The 15,781-nt window shown below is 38.5% G+C and overlaps 1 protein-coding gene across 1 annotated transcript in view; it reads right to left on the reverse strand.

Annotated features, from left to right (window-relative positions):
- Window positions 1-3,645: 3,645 nt before the first annotated feature.
- The window catches only part of DBX2 (developing brain homeobox 2), a 36,568-nt gene continuing 24,432 nt past the window's right edge, over window positions 3,646-15,781 (reverse strand). Inside the window, exons 3-4 of the mRNA XM_037162331.2 lie at window positions 13,062-13,249; window positions 3,646-4,059 (exon numbers count right to left, since the gene is read on the reverse strand). Coding sequence (XP_037018226.2) covers window positions 3,736-4,059; window positions 13,062-13,249 — 512 coding nt within the window. The 3' untranslated portion in view covers window positions 3,646-3,735. The remainder of the gene's footprint in view (window positions 4,060-13,061; window positions 13,250-15,781) is intronic.

The following is a 15,781-nucleotide window of genomic DNA, read 5'->3' on the forward strand; positions in this document are numbered from 1 at the left end:
TTGGCAAGACTAGATTATTAATTCCTTGACAGCAAGAATCAGGCTGTCCCTCATTTGTTTACATAGAGCCTAGGATAATTCCTCACACATAGTGTCCAATAAGTGTTGAAATCCAGAAAGAAAAAATATTTTTGTAGAATTCAGATGACTGCAAATGCAGTGTCTAATAAGCTCATGAACACAATGGGAGGAGCTTCATTGTATTAAAAAGCCAACAGACCTTTGATGAAACCACTGCTCATCGAGGGACGGGTCGTAGAGCATGTTGGGAGCAGGTAGCTTTTAAAAGGGATGCATCAATATCCAGATGATGCATTCCAAATTGTTTACCTAAAGCTTACATAGTATCATTAACCAATGTTACCCCAATAAATTTAATTTTAAAAATAAATAAAAGGATTCATCAGACTGGGAAGTGAAAGGAGGCAGAAGGAACATGTATAGTTCGGACAAACATATTTAATTGTGATTATGAAACAAATTACATATATGATAAGTATCAGGGGTAGAGAGGAAGGTGTGGATGTTGAAGCATATGCATGAAATATATGTCCAAATCTGAGCACGTACCAAAAAGTGGTTGGGAGGTATGGCCTGCCCAACTGTATGGATTTTTAAACCTTCAGAATCACTGGCCTAAATAACTGGGTTCCACACTCAAACTACCTCATTACTCAGAAAAAAGAGTTGCCTTTTAAACATCAATAATTGTGGCTTTCTCGGTCTCTACATCCAGTGATCATTCCTTACCTGCTTACATAGTTCTAGCCCTTTATACTTAGCTTTATAAAATAGTCATCTTTATAACTGCTAAAGGATGGTACTCATCATTTTTTTCTTCTCATGTGCTTAAGATCCATTAGAAAACTTACTTAAAAATTTTTGCACTGCTTTTGCCTCCAGTCTTCTATGGTCCTGGTGCTTACTAGAACAGGGTTTGTCTGGACAAACAAATATGCTAATATATGACTGCATGGAGAGAAGGGGTCACCATCCGGGTACCAGAAGAAAACACACATGTAAGTACACAGTAGGTGAATGCAGGGCTAGCGGAGCATAAAGTGAGAGAGAAGGGAGACCTTTGTTGATTAGAATATCAAGCTCAATGGTTCCTTCCAACAATTCAGGCCAAGTCAAGGCACAGCAGGTGTGTGTGTGTGTGTGTGTGTGTGTATGACGTGTGTGTGTGCTTGTGTGCTTTGTAAGCCCTGATATATTCCTCCTAAGAGTACTTTTCCTAAGCCTTAACACATTCCAAAGTGGAAACCATTAAAAGATGTATTTGTATATTCAAGTATCAAACCAATCTGACAAAGAGAAGCCTCTGCTGAGTGAAACCCTGGGGGAAGATCATTTAGCCCACTTCTAAAACCTGGGGAGTCAAAGGCCATGACGGTTTCTCTCATTTGATTTTCAAATTATTCTCAATAGATACTGACCAGAGATAAATACTTTATGCTTTTTAGCAATGAGTGGTAAAAAGTGTACTTCAATTTAACACTCCCATGGGATTAATCTCTACAGAAACTTCATAGTTAAAGGCTTTTGCAATTCTTTACTTTCCCTAAACTTTAAAATGAATACAGAAGAGAGTACTGAAGAGAAAACCATCCCCCAAATAAGAGCTTGTAAAGTACAATACAGTTCTGAGTTTCTTTAATAAAGTTTACTGTAATTTTCCAAATGGCATGTCTTCCAATGTATCCCACAGTGGTATGCACCCCCACATGACTGGTAAGATTTCAAGGTTTGAAACTGGACTGCCAGGGTCCAAATTCCACTCATTTACCTCATGAGCACAGGCGATCACCCTAACCGTATGGCTTCCGGTCCCTTGTCTGGGTAATAGGAATCCTGACAGCAATATTGCCTAGGTCGCAGGGTTATTGTCACGAGTATTAAATGAGTAAACTCACCCTAAAGGCTTAGCATGGTCTCTCACACATAATAAGGACCCAATAAAGTAAGTGAGGTTAACATCATATAAAAAAAAAGAAACCACACTATAAATCATTTTTCAGGGTGATCACTTTGTAAGTTATATGAATGTCTAATCACTATGTTGTACACCTGAAACTAATAACTTAAAATTTTTTTAATTAAAATTAAAGTTGTTATCAGGAGATCCGTGCCTCTATTTCCCACAAAGACGCACTGAGAAAAGCTTCTTCTGAAATGACTTTTAAATAAACAATCTTCTGATAAAGACATACCCTAGCATATACCAATTCAAATTCTACTCACAGAAAGTAATTTCCCGGTGCTGACTAAAACTATGATCTTTTCTTTTCTTATACTTCTTTATTTTTCAATTACAGTTGACATTCAATATTACATCAGTTTCAGGGGTACAGCACAGTGGTAAAATATTATCTTTTCTAAGCCCTCGCAGTCTATAGTTAAGAACATAAGCAAATCAGAAGTCACTCTTTTATGTAGCTTTCTTACTAACAAAATTCCACGTCACGAACTTCTAATAATGTTTCTTGTCCACAGATTAATAATAACCTGGTTCAAAACCACATCATTTCCTTTTTCTGCCTCATTTCCTTCAAAGTAAAACATAATTTTTTCTTGGACCTGGAATAAAAATTCTAGATTAACTAAGCAAATCGTTACCAGAAAGGCAATTTTGTAATAATACTATTTCAGGGTATTCAAAAACATTAAACATCTGGGTGGTGTTTGTTAATACATAAAATAACCTAATATATGTAGTATATAGCACCTAAGTGGAAAATTGAGTCTCTAGCTAGAAGTGCAAAGAGAAATCTCTATAGAGTCCATCAGTATTGTGTTTTGTAGTCCAGTTGGGAACATTTAAAACAATTGTGACACTTTTTTAAGTCTTGGCCGGAGGTCACAAACTGCTTGGCACAGATGTTTCATTCGGCCAACATAGTACTTTAAAAAGTATTAGACTCAAATATCTTTAGGTGGGTCATGCCCCTTCTTTTACCCGACAGGCCCTAAAAGGCATTTTACATTGCAAACCCTGGTTAAGGCTCATTCTTACAGAGATCAAAAGAGATCAAAAGATCACCATTGGTTAAATGGGTACCACCCTCACAGTGGTGATTTGAAAACTAAGAATACATGTAGTCACATTCAGAAATTCTTCTAGCTTGTGTGTTGGATTAATTTTAAATATACACTTTCAATGTATATATCTAACAGTGGCTCTTTCGATTAAGATTGCGAAGTTGTTATAACTCACTTACAGCGGCATACTGAACAAAACCAGAAAACAGAAAAGTTTAAAGAACATGTTCTTATATAAAAATTTGGACTGAAGTCCAACTTTTACATTATTTTTAAAAAATTAATGACCTTCAGTCAATGGTTGTTTTTTCTTCAAATAAAAGGAAATGAATTTGCTCTAGGCAGTATTTAAAGAGGAACTGGTTTCTACTAATGTGTTTTAATGAATATTTATATATATACACACACACAGAGACACACCATATATATACACACTCAGACTGAGCCAACTATTACTCTCATTTTTTTCAGTTCCATCAGACTTTCTGGGAGATTCTATTCCACTTACAAATTAAATCTGAGTCTAAGATACAAATAACAGGACACTGAGAAGAGTTTCCTAAAGCATTAGTTCATGTATCATTCCAGAGGTGTTAGGTTTTAGGCACCGATGAGGCACAAGCTAGCTGGATTTAAAGTCCAAATATTATTAGTTAAGTGTTCTTTTAAATTAACATGGAGGAATGCCTCCATTCAGACGGCCCCAGTAAATACACCCTTGTCTCCGTCTTCAGAACACAAATATAAGGCACCTTGCAGTGAATTTGCTTCTGGAGGCTGTGCCACTGAACTCTCCTGGACGAGTCTTTCTGGAGGTTCTGGTGAGTTCTCCCTCCATCTTGGACTGGAGTGCTGTTGGGAGACGTCCCAGAGTGAAGGACAAGAAGGGAGACCCAGAGCAGATCGCGAGAGGGGACCCTCCTGAATGCCCACTTCTTGGACACACCTGTTGGAAAGCACTTCCTTTTCTTTGGAATTCCGCCATTTCATCCTTCTGTTCTGAAACCATATTTTCACCTATTGATAAAACAATTGGATAAAATGATCACTTACTCCATGTTAATTCACTTCAGCATTTTAAACTGTAATTTCTTCTATTATGCCTTCTACACAATATACCTTATTATGAGGGCCAGCCTAGCAAAAGTCTTTGTGGCTTTTCACCTGGGCTCCTCCAAAAATATCTGAGAAATTACTTAGGTATAATATCCCACATACACTTAAAAAATAAAACAACTGCGGTGAATCTGTTATATCATGTAAGTTGGACATCTTTTAAGACTGATTTAACTCTGTTCAATATTTTAAATCATTTAGTCTGTGCTAAAGTATTTATTCAAAAGAAATGTTATCTACTAGTAATATCATCTGTGTTAATTTTGCACCAGGTGTCAGGCCATGCACTCTACATGGATTACATAATTTGACCTCCCCCAATGACGGCAAGAAATCCTCATTTACATGTAAGAAAACCGAGGTTCCAAGCCACAAGTCAGTTCAAGGTCACGCAGCTAGTAAAATGGAAGTGCTCAGACTCTAGTGCCCAGGCTCTTAGAAGCATCCACTTCTCATCAGGAACTTTTGGAGACTAAATTAAGAATACATTTTATATTGTTTTGATAAACTTCAGGCTTTCTACAGTTTCCAAGTTTGATTACTCCCAGAATTTATCAGACTCTGGTTCAATAAATAACAATTGATTGTAATTAACCCAAGTACGATGAAGGTTTCTAATTTAAGCCACACCTCCCCACCACCCCACTGGACTCTCTTTGTACCATTCACCTCCCTCTTTGCTCCCAGTGTAGTCGGTGGCGCCTGATCAAGAAAGGTCACAATGGGTTTCCTGATATCTTAAAAGCAAATCACACTGGTTTCCTGTGCACTGCATTACATCCTTATACCAACAATTTAGTACACAGCTATTTTTAAAACAAAAACTGAAAATAGTTTACCTAAAGAACTAATCATTAAGGTTTTTAAACCAAATATTTTTCCCAGTGAAGGAAAAAATTCTGAGAAAGTCTTTCCAGATTGGCAAAACAATTTCTTCATTCTTTCAACTTGACTGGCAACATTCAGAATGACTACAAGAGAATCCTATGCTAGGCAACTGAGTCCAAAAGACTACCATTCCAGTTACAATCCTGTGATTAAGGCTTTTCATAAGAAAACAGTACTCATGTGTACATAACAGCATTCGGTTTTATTCATGAACTTGTTTATTATTTGCAGTGGGCTTTTACTCCAAGGGCATCTGCCAAGTTATTTCTAATGGGTTTTCACTAAGCCCGTTCTTGCCTTTCTTGTCACATTCATTGTCTTCCTCTTCCCTTAGCTCTTCTGTATCTCCAGAAATTTGAGTGATGCTTCAACTTTAAAAAAGCATTAAATGAGATTGGTCACAATCAACAGGATTGGGACAAAGGTATATTTGGGGCGGGGGCGGAGTTCTACTTCTCAACAAATACAAAAGTTCCACATGGATTAAACAACTAAACATAAAAATGAAACTACGAAAGTTCTCAAATAAAATATAACAAATTATCATTATATTCTTGGAGAGATGAATGTTTTATTAAGAATGACATGAAACACAGAGGCTACAAGTAAAAAGGTGGAGCTGACCACATAAAAATAAGAAATTTATATACAAACAAAGACACCATAAACATAAAGTAAAGCTACAAAATACCCAACACAATTAAAAGGAGGGACTCAAAAGCTTTTGAGTTTTATGCAGTTCCATTTCTTTATCTTTGGTTTTGTTGCCCTTGCCCAAGGAGACATCTCTAAAAAGATACCGCTAAGACCAATGTTAAAGAGTTTTCTATGTTTTCTTCAAGTTTTATGTTTTGAGGTCTTTTTAGAATTAAGAATTAGATTTCATTTATTTTTACAGAGAGGATAAGGGAGGGAGAGAAACATCAATGTGAGAGAGAAACACTGATCGGTTGCCTCTTATACTCACTCCAGTCGGACCAAACCTACAACCCAGGCATGTGCCCTGACTGGGATTCAAACCAGTGACCTTTAGCTTTGTGGTACAACGCCCAACCAACTGACCCACACTGGCCAGGGTTTCAGGTCTTATGTTTAAATCTTTAATTCACTTTGAGTTTATTTTGTATATTGTGCAAGAAAGTAGTCTAGTTTCATTTTCTTTGCATGTGCCTGCCCAGTTTGCCCAACACCATTTATTGGAGAGACTGTCTTTAACCCAATGTATAATCTTGCCCCCTTTGTCACAGATTAATTGACCATATAAATGAGGTTTTATTTCTTGGATCTCTATTCTGTTCCACTGATCTGTATGTCTGTTTTTGTGCCAGTATCATATTGTTCTGATTATTAGAGTAGTAGTGTAGTTTGAAGTCAGGAAATGTGATACCTCCAACTTTGTTCTTCTTTTTCAAGATTGTTTTGGCTATTCCGGATCTTTTCTGGTCCCATGTAAATTTTAGGATTACTTGTTCTTGTTCTGAGAAAAATGCCACTGAGAGGAGATATTCCCAAATAATACATCTAACAAGAGATTAATATCCAAAGTGTAGATGGAATTCAGACAACTCAAATTTAAAAAACAGATAAAAAACTAGGATCAGAATAGATATTTCTCCAAAGAGAACATACAAATGACCAACAGACACATGAAAAGATGCTCACCATTACTAATCAGCATGAAAATGCAAACCAAAACCACAGTGAGGTATTAGCTCACACCTGTTACAATGACTATTATCAAAAAGTCAATAATTAACAAATACTGAAAAGAACATCAAGAATGGAGACTATATGCTCTATTGAGATTGTTAATGAGAGTAGCCACTATGGAAAACAGTATGGAGGTCCCTCAAAAAATTCAAAATTATTCATCCAAAGAAAACAAAAACCCTAATTCGAAAAGCTATATGCACCCTTGTGTTCATCATATCATTTACAATAGCCAAGATATGAAAGCAGCCTAGGTGTCTGTTGATAGATGAGTGAGTAAAGAAGACTGTATGTACCTACACACACACACACACACAATTACTAAAATTTTGTGGCACACCAAAAAATATATAATTTGCCAATCTGACCAAAAAATAGGTATAATTTTGATTTGATTCATTCATACCTGACAGCTATTGTTGTGTTGGCTGTTGTCATTGTTTAATTTGACAATCTAAAGGGAAAGAAGTCAGTACCCCTGACTAAATAGTCAGGTATCACATGTGTTAAAAATTCTTGTGACATACTGGTTGAAAATTGCTGAGTTAGAAGGTATTATCCTAAGTGAAATAAGTCAGACAGAGAAAAACAAACACTGTACACTTTAACTCATATATAGAAGCTAAAACAAAACAAATGAACAAAAACTAGAAATGGACTTTTAGATACAAAGAACAAACTGATGCTTGCCAGAGGGGAGGTGGGTAGGGGAATGGGTGAGGCGGGTAAAGGGGAATGAACAGTATAAACCTCCAGTTATAAGATGCATAAGCTGTGCACAGTGCACAGCACAGGGGATGTGGTCAATAACATTGTAATGACTTTGTACAGCCACAGATGGTTACTAGGCTCACTGTTGTGGTCACATTATAAGGTATATGAATGTCGTATCTTTATGTTGTATGCCTGAAATTAAGACCCATAATTTTAAAAAAGCAGGGACTCAAAGACATACTCATATACCTATTTACAAAAGCCAAAAAATGGAAGAAACTCAAGTGTCCATGGATAGACAAATGAATAAAAAAATGTATACACATACAATGAAATAGTATTATATGTATAAAAAGTAAAAAAATTCTGACACAGACTACAACATGAATTAACCTTGAAGATATTAAGCTGCATGAATTAAGCCAGTCACAGAAGGACAAATACAGTATAATTCCACTCATATAACTTACTTAGAAGAGTCGAATTCATAGACACAGAAAGTAGAGTGGCAGTTGCCAAGGGCTTGAGGGAGGGAGGAACAGGTAGACATTGTTTAACGGGTACAAGGTTTCAGTTTTGCAAGACGAAAAAAGTTCTAGAGAGGGATGGTGATGATGGTTGTACAATGTGAAAGGACTTTATGCCAGCAAATCAAACATTTTAAAAAGGCTGAAATGGTAAATTTTATGTTATGTGTATTCTACCACAATAAAAGCCACAAACTTGGAGAGGATTTCTTAAACAATTATAACAGGAAAATGTTACTAACCACAATATTCCAAAATTTTTATTAACAGCCAAACAATTGCTACATATCAATGAAAAGACAATATGATACAAAAAAATGGTTTGGCCATGCAAAGACTAATTCGAAGATTAAAAACAGCCAGTAAAGTGATTAACAGACCTTCAAGTTTTGGTAATTAGAGAAATTTTAAAAAATCATTGCCAATAATGTTAGCAACATTTTAAAAAATTATAAACAGTGGAGGGTTTGCTAAAAGGGACTGTGTTATTAAGAGTGCAAATTTGATATAATTCCGTATTTTGATGCAATATATATTTGGAAAAAATTTAATCTATCACGATTTAAAATGTCTATATACTTTTACATATAAATCCCACTCTTAAGTCCAGATCTTACAGAAATATTTTTAAAGTCCATAAAGATATGCAACAGTGAAACTTGGAAGTGACTTGAAGTTGAGAATGCTCAATAAATTATGACATATGTATGCAATTATCTGTCATGAGACACTAAAAAGGAATGATGTAAATCTGTGAGTACTGACATAGAAGGATGCATCCCGTGACACCTGAATCACAAAAAAGAGCAAAGTGCAAAACAGCAGGCACTGTCAGCTCCTTTTTAAAACAGCCCCAAACCGGGAGCAACCTGGATGCCCACCATTAACATGAAAAAACTGGCACACCGAGTGCTGCTGCACAGCAGTGAGTACCGGAGAGCTGCTGCTCCACGCCACAACACGAATGAATCCCACGGGTGTGATGTCAAGTAAAAGAAACTGTATACCAGACAACAGGTGCTAAATGATTCTAGTTGTACAAAAACAGGCAGGGCCAACCTATGCCGTTAGAAGTCAGGACAGTGGAAGCAGCAGTTAGTGACGAGGAGGGAGGCAGGGGGCCACCCACCCGGGTGATACTGGAATGAGTGATCTGTGTGCTGGTTACACAGGTGATTTGCACTGCCCTTCAGAAAACATCACATTATGGGCATGGAGTCAGCCGTTTTTTCTTTAAAATTATACATGCACAATTCCAGGCCTCAGTTTCTTCATTGGTAAAGCAGCAATTCCAAAAGTAGCTATCTCACTGAGTCACCACAGAAATGAATGATGCTGAACATGAGGGCATGCGGTAGTCACTATGTGAGTGTTTATGCTCCATTACATATCAGTGCACATACAACATGCAAACCTGGTTTTTAAAAAATACATTATATGCCAGTAAACTCAAACAAGAGCCATTTAAAAATGATAGTTATTTGACAAAGGAGCAAGAATACACAATGGGGTGAAGACAGTCTGTCTCTTCAATAAACGTTGCTGTTAAAATCGGACAGACGCATGCAACAAATGAACCTAGACCACTAACTTACATCATACACAAGAATAAACTCAAAATGGATTACAGACTTAAATGTAAGCCATGAAATCATAAAAATCCTAGAAGAAAACACAGGCAATAAAATTTCAGACATTTCTGGTAGCAATATTTTGGCTGATATATTTCCTAGGGCAAGGGAAACAAGGAAAAAATAATAAATGGAACTACATTAAATAAAAAAGTTTTGTATAGCAAAGGAAGCCATCAACAAAATTAACAGGGAGAATATGTCAACAGGGAGAATCATGTGTCAATGATACACCTAATAAGGGGTTAATTTCCAAAATATATAAAGAACTCACACCATTCAACACCAAGAAGACCAACAACCTAATTAAAACATGAGTGAAGGACCTAAATAGATACTTCTCCATAGAGGATATACAAATGCCCAATAGACATACAAAAAATGTCCAATGTCATCAGAGAGATGCAAATTAAAACCACGGTGAGATATGACCTCACGCCTGTCGGAATGGCCATCATCAGTAAATCAACAAACAAGTGCTGGCGAGGATGTGGAGAAAAGGTAATTGTGCACTGTTGGTGGGAATGCAGACTGGTGCATCTGCTGTGGAAAACAGTACGGAGTTTCCTCAAAAAATTAAAAATGGAACTGCTTTTTGACCTTGCTATCCCATCTCTGGGAATATACCTGAAGAAACCCAAAACACTGATTCAAAAGAATATATGTACCCCTATAATCACTGCAGTGATATTTACAATAGTCAAGATCTGGAAACAGCCCAAGTAGCCATTAGTCAATGAGTGGATAAAACAGCTGTGGTAAATCTACAGCATGGATGGACCTGGAGATTATTACGCTAAGTGAAATAGGCCAGTCAGAGAAAGACGAATAGCATATGATTTCACTTACATGTGGAATCTAATGAACAATATAAACTGACAAACAAAATAGTAACAGAGGCATGGACACATGGAACACACTGACAGTTGTCAGAGGGGATGGCGGGTAGGGGACTGGATGAAAGAAGGTGAAGGGATTAAGAAAAAACACATATATATAATGCACAGATGCAGAAAACCATGTGGTGATAGCCAGAGGGTCAGGGCGGTGGGGGCAGGAGGAGGCGGGCAAAGGGCAGGGGGAATGGGGACTGCAAGAGCCTTTGCTCGGAGCGATGGGTGCCTGATGCAGTGTGCACATGATGCTTTGCTGAGATGTACACTTGAAACCTGTATGGCTTGGTGAACCGGGGTCACTCCAATAAGTTCAATTAAAAAATGACAGTGGTAACCTAGGAGTTAGATTGTAAAGTGAGTAGATGAGTTTTCATTTGTAACTTTACTAATTTCTCTTTTGTTTGAATTTACCATAAGAAACACCATATATTAATTGTGTAATTAGATATATGTGCAAATAAGGAAATGTTAAGTTACTTCTAAGACATTTACCGAATTCGATTTTTTAAAAAAGCATTCATTCCTGAGGTACTTGAATTTTTAAAACAATGTAATCACTTATGTAAAACCAGGTACCTATGAATAAGAACTGGAAGACGGCATTCAAACAGGAAAGTAGTTTGTCTTCTTGGAGTGAAGAAATTATGCTCGTCCCCCTCATAAATACTCTTTAATATGCTGGCTGCATTCTCCTTTCAACTGTCATTTTTTAAGAAGACCATATGTACTATCACAGACTTTCACACTTTCCCAGAGCACTATCAGATCAAACAGCCACTTTTCATCTTCTAATACCTACTTCAAGTTCCTGTTCAACCAAAGGCCCCCTGACCTCCAAAACCAGCACATTTACTCCTCCCTGACTCTAGAGTTTCTTGTCTGTACCAGTCCCACAGAAACCAGGTCTCCCAGACCCCCCTGTGGTCCTCAGGCCTCACCCTTCCTCTGAGGATCACGAAGTCCCATCACTAGGGACTAGAGTCCCATCACTCCCCATGTGCATGTGCACCAGTTGCATGGCTGCCCTTCCCAGAGACAGGAATGATCGTAAGGCCCTAGAGATACATACCTCCGAGGACTACTGATCTATCTCCTTTACTTGGCAGTATATCTAACCTACCAGGTGATGTCTCCAATACTGTTCTCTTACACTGTTATTGAGCTGTTCCTGAACTTCTGCTTTGTTTTCCCAGGTGGTTGCATAAATTCCCAGGGTGCAAGTGGCGTATCTTAATCAATGTTTATTGATATTCCCACTTACTGCTTACCTAGCAGTGTCTTGCACACAGTAAGTAGACCATCCAAATATAGCTCCTGATTTATCTTTCATAGACCCCAAATTGTTCTGTGACATAGAAAGCATCTCTATATTTTAAAGTTAGAAAATGAGGTATGCAGCCATCAGGGAAGGTTAGGAACTCAGCACCACTCATAAGCAAAGCACAGACTGACCGATGCGGGCCAAGGACCCTCTGCCGTGCCACATACTGCTTCCTGTGACTAGAAAAAGCTGTGCAACAGTGGGGAAACAGGTCACTTTCCCAGGGAAAGCAAGCAGGGTTAAGGAGAGTTTCATCCAGAAATAACTGGTTTAAATAAAATCCAAAGTTAGAAACCAGGTCACTTGTATCAAAGGGAAAACAGAGCATAGTGCTAGCCCTTCGATGCCTTGATGCTAATTTAAAAAATCCAGGTGGATGTATCCCTGTACCAAGGAAGCCAACTTGGAGAGCAGAGCACCTGTTGCATTTCGGTCATTGTCAATGCCCTTAACCAAGTGCCCCTGCACAGTGAATATCCTTCCCAGCTGTGTGCGGTGGCTCTGGGTTAAGGAGAATGCAGACCCCACAGTCGGGATGCCTGTGGTGGGACAATGGACCCATGTCTCCTTCTCTATGTTTCCTCATCTGTACAACGTGGATGGCTACACTGCTTGCTTCAAGTGGTGATTAGGATTAAATAGGAAATGCTAGTGCCTTATGCAGTTAATTGTTTATAATTAGCAGGCCAGTCTTTAAATGGAGTACTCTGTGCTTCCCAAAAGGTCACAATGTCTCATTCAAAATTATATGAAGCACTGAAGTGCAATAAAGGTGTGTAAGTGTTCAAATTAGGAATGACTTCACTGTACCTGACATAAACCCAAAGTGCAAAATAACAAAATTATTAAGAGGCATTTATGAATCATGAATTCATGCCTTGGTTTTGGATTGGAAATGGAGAAAAAGGCAGAAAAATTGGTTCCTCTTTTTGCAGGAAAATAAGTATCCTGCTTTTCTAAAAACTGAGCAAACAATTTAATTAACATTTATGTTTATTTGGGAAGAATTAATAAGGCAAAATCCTAGACATCTCAGTAAATGGATATATTTCCAAAAAGGACTTGTGATAAATATTTCCACCCACTAAAAAATTATGAAAATCTTTTGATAATGTTTCAGGGCCCGGCCTAGTACAACAAATATGTGCCACATGGATGGTTTCCATCGCACTCCTCCAGAAATCGGGAGCGGCGACACTGTCCGGCTCCTCAGTACCTGTGATTCCTTCAGTCCCAAGTTGATGGCAAGTTTCTTTCGGTCTATTTTGCTGATATATTTCTGCTTCTGAAACATTTTCTCCAGGGCCTTTCTCTGGTCCTCAGAAAAGACAGCTCTTCTTAAAATACCCCTCCGAGCTTTGGAATTGGAGTCCTGTGTCAGGAGGGGCAGCACCTTCTCCTCTCCTACAACGGAAAAAAGACACGAAAGCTTTAGTGAGGAGGAGTCAGTCTGTCTTTCCAGGGCAGTGTCCTCCTTGTCTGTACCACGGCTCAGTTATCTCGTCTCTGAACTCTGCATGCGTAGAGCAATGCTTCTTGACCAATTTTTGCTGTCAGACTCTGTTAAGAATCTGGCAAATGCTCTTTGCCCTCCCAATTCTGTATGCCGTGCCAGAAAGTGCATGGTCCCAGGCAACAAAACTCCAATACAGAACAAGTAGTAGGTGGTTTAAACACTTTGATTTTCTCTAATTCTTCATTTACTTATTCGTTCACTTTCTCCAGAAGTTTTTCAACACTCATCATATGCCAGGCACTGTGTTCAATGCTACACACTGAGAAACAATACAGATATCTTTTATCACACACATTACCTATAAAACCTAGTGAAAGGTGTTTATTGAACTAACATCACAAGTATAATAATGAAGTATTCCTGAGCAGAGTACCTTAAGAGCACAAAACAAGAAGTCCAATCTTAAACCAGGATGTCAGGGGAAGCTTATAAGAGTCAGAGATGTTTCATCAGAGAAGAGAGGTTTGGAAGACCCCCAATCACCACCACCACAACCACCATCTCCCCAAGTCAGCTGATCACCCACTCCTTCAGGTCTGAGACATTTACTATTTTTCTGCTTTTCTGTGGCTAGCACAACACTGGTTCCCACCCTCTAAGAGTTTCATTCATAATTGATTCATTTTTTAATTAATTAATTCATTCAGCTTCCTAGTTGTGATAGGGGGTCCTAATCCCCATAATCTATGAATATGTTACATTACATAGCAAGGGGAAATTAAGGTTACAGATGGAATTATAGTTGCTAATCAGCTGACCTTGAGACTAGAAGACAACCATGTAAATATCCAGGTGGGCCCAGTACAATTACAAAGGTCCTTAATAAGTGGAAGAAGGAATCAAAAAAGAAGTCATAGTCAGAGAGAAGATGCTACACTTCTTGCTTTGAAGATGAAGGAGGATGGAGCCACAAGCCAAGAAAGGCAAGCAATCACTGGAAAGGAAAGGGAACCCATTCTCCTCGCAGCCTCTGGAAGTAATGCAGTCCTGCTGACACCCTAATTTTAGCGCAGTGAGACCACTGCAGGCTCCAAATTTCCACAAGTGTAAGGTATTAAGTTTGAATTGTTTTAGGAAGTGAAGTTTGTGAAAATTCGTTACAGTAGCAAGAAGACACCAGTACAGTGAGTATCCCAGACAATTAGCACATGGTCCCTGCCCTCAAGCAGCTCACCCTCTCGTGGGAGGACTGACACATGACCATCCCTCCAAAAATAGGCATCTGGGGAGTGGGGATTCTGGTTTACATTTTGGTGCTTAATAATTATTTTTAAATAAACAAGCAAATGAACAGACATTTCATATAGACAGAAGTACTAGAATAGAATGATCGGAAAAAAGCTCTGGCATCACAAAGGAGAAAATGATGAGTTCAGAGAAAGTAGTTGTGTTGAGCCAAGTCTAAAATAACAAACCAGTTCAAAAGAGAAAGCACCAAGGCCAAATCAGGCAGTGTAACTAGCATGACTAGCACTAGGCACAAAGGAGTAAAGTCTGTCCAAGGGTAAGTAAGCAGGCTGCAAGGCTGGGGAAGGCCATGAACCAGAGAGAGCGCTGCCAACCATGTACAACCTGCAGCTGGGCTTTGTTTGGTTTTAGAATGTTCATTAGGGATGATGATTTAATTGTCCACATTCATTAACTGGGAGGTTTCATATAAAGTCCAGGTTTCCAACATTTCTTCAAAGGTAACCACACTGGCTCACTTTCCCATGAAGCAAATGGCTACCAGAGTAGTGGGTGCTCCCTTTAGGGGGAACACGTGGCCCCCAGTTTATCATAGCCTCACCTAGCTTGCTCTCTACCTGTGAGGCTCTGGAAGACATTTGGACCTCTGGCATAGGGCTGATGGAATGGAATCGAGCCAGGTCACAAAGGACTACAAAAATTTGGGACACTATCCAATACGTACGGAAGATCGAAAGATGATGTTTAACAGGGAGTGACATGATCATGAGAAACATAAGCATACTCTGTGCATTATTTCATTTAATCCTTCCAACCAATCAATGCTATGAATGCTACTATAATTCTCCCCATTTTATAGATGAATAAAATGAAGCCTAGACAGCTTAAGTAACTTTATCCAAGGTCACAAGGGTAGGGTTTCAAATCCAGGAAGACTGAATGCAAAACAAAGGCTCCCAACCTTGCATAACACTCACACTCTCCCGACTTGTATTTTAGAAAGAGAATGTCAATAAATAAATCTTGTTAATTCTACCTCTATCACATGATAGCTCCCTTTCCTATTTGTCTAAAAGACTGCAAACATCTCCCAGTGGGTCCCCCAGCCCTGGGTTACCACTCCTTCTGGTTCATCCTCACACTGCAAGAAGCACAGCTGGCCTCTCCCTCTTTCCTTCCAGCTTGGTAACCTTCACTTCTCCTTAGAAATGCCATAGCCCCTGGGGTATAAT

This window comes from Artibeus jamaicensis, unplaced genomic scaffold (genome assembly GCF_021234435.1).
Source record: "Artibeus jamaicensis isolate MK-2021 breed Jamaican fruit bat unplaced genomic scaffold, CSHL_Jam_final contig_233, whole genome shotgun sequence".
Lineage (NCBI taxonomy): Eukaryota > Metazoa > Chordata > Mammalia > Chiroptera > Phyllostomidae > Artibeus > Artibeus jamaicensis.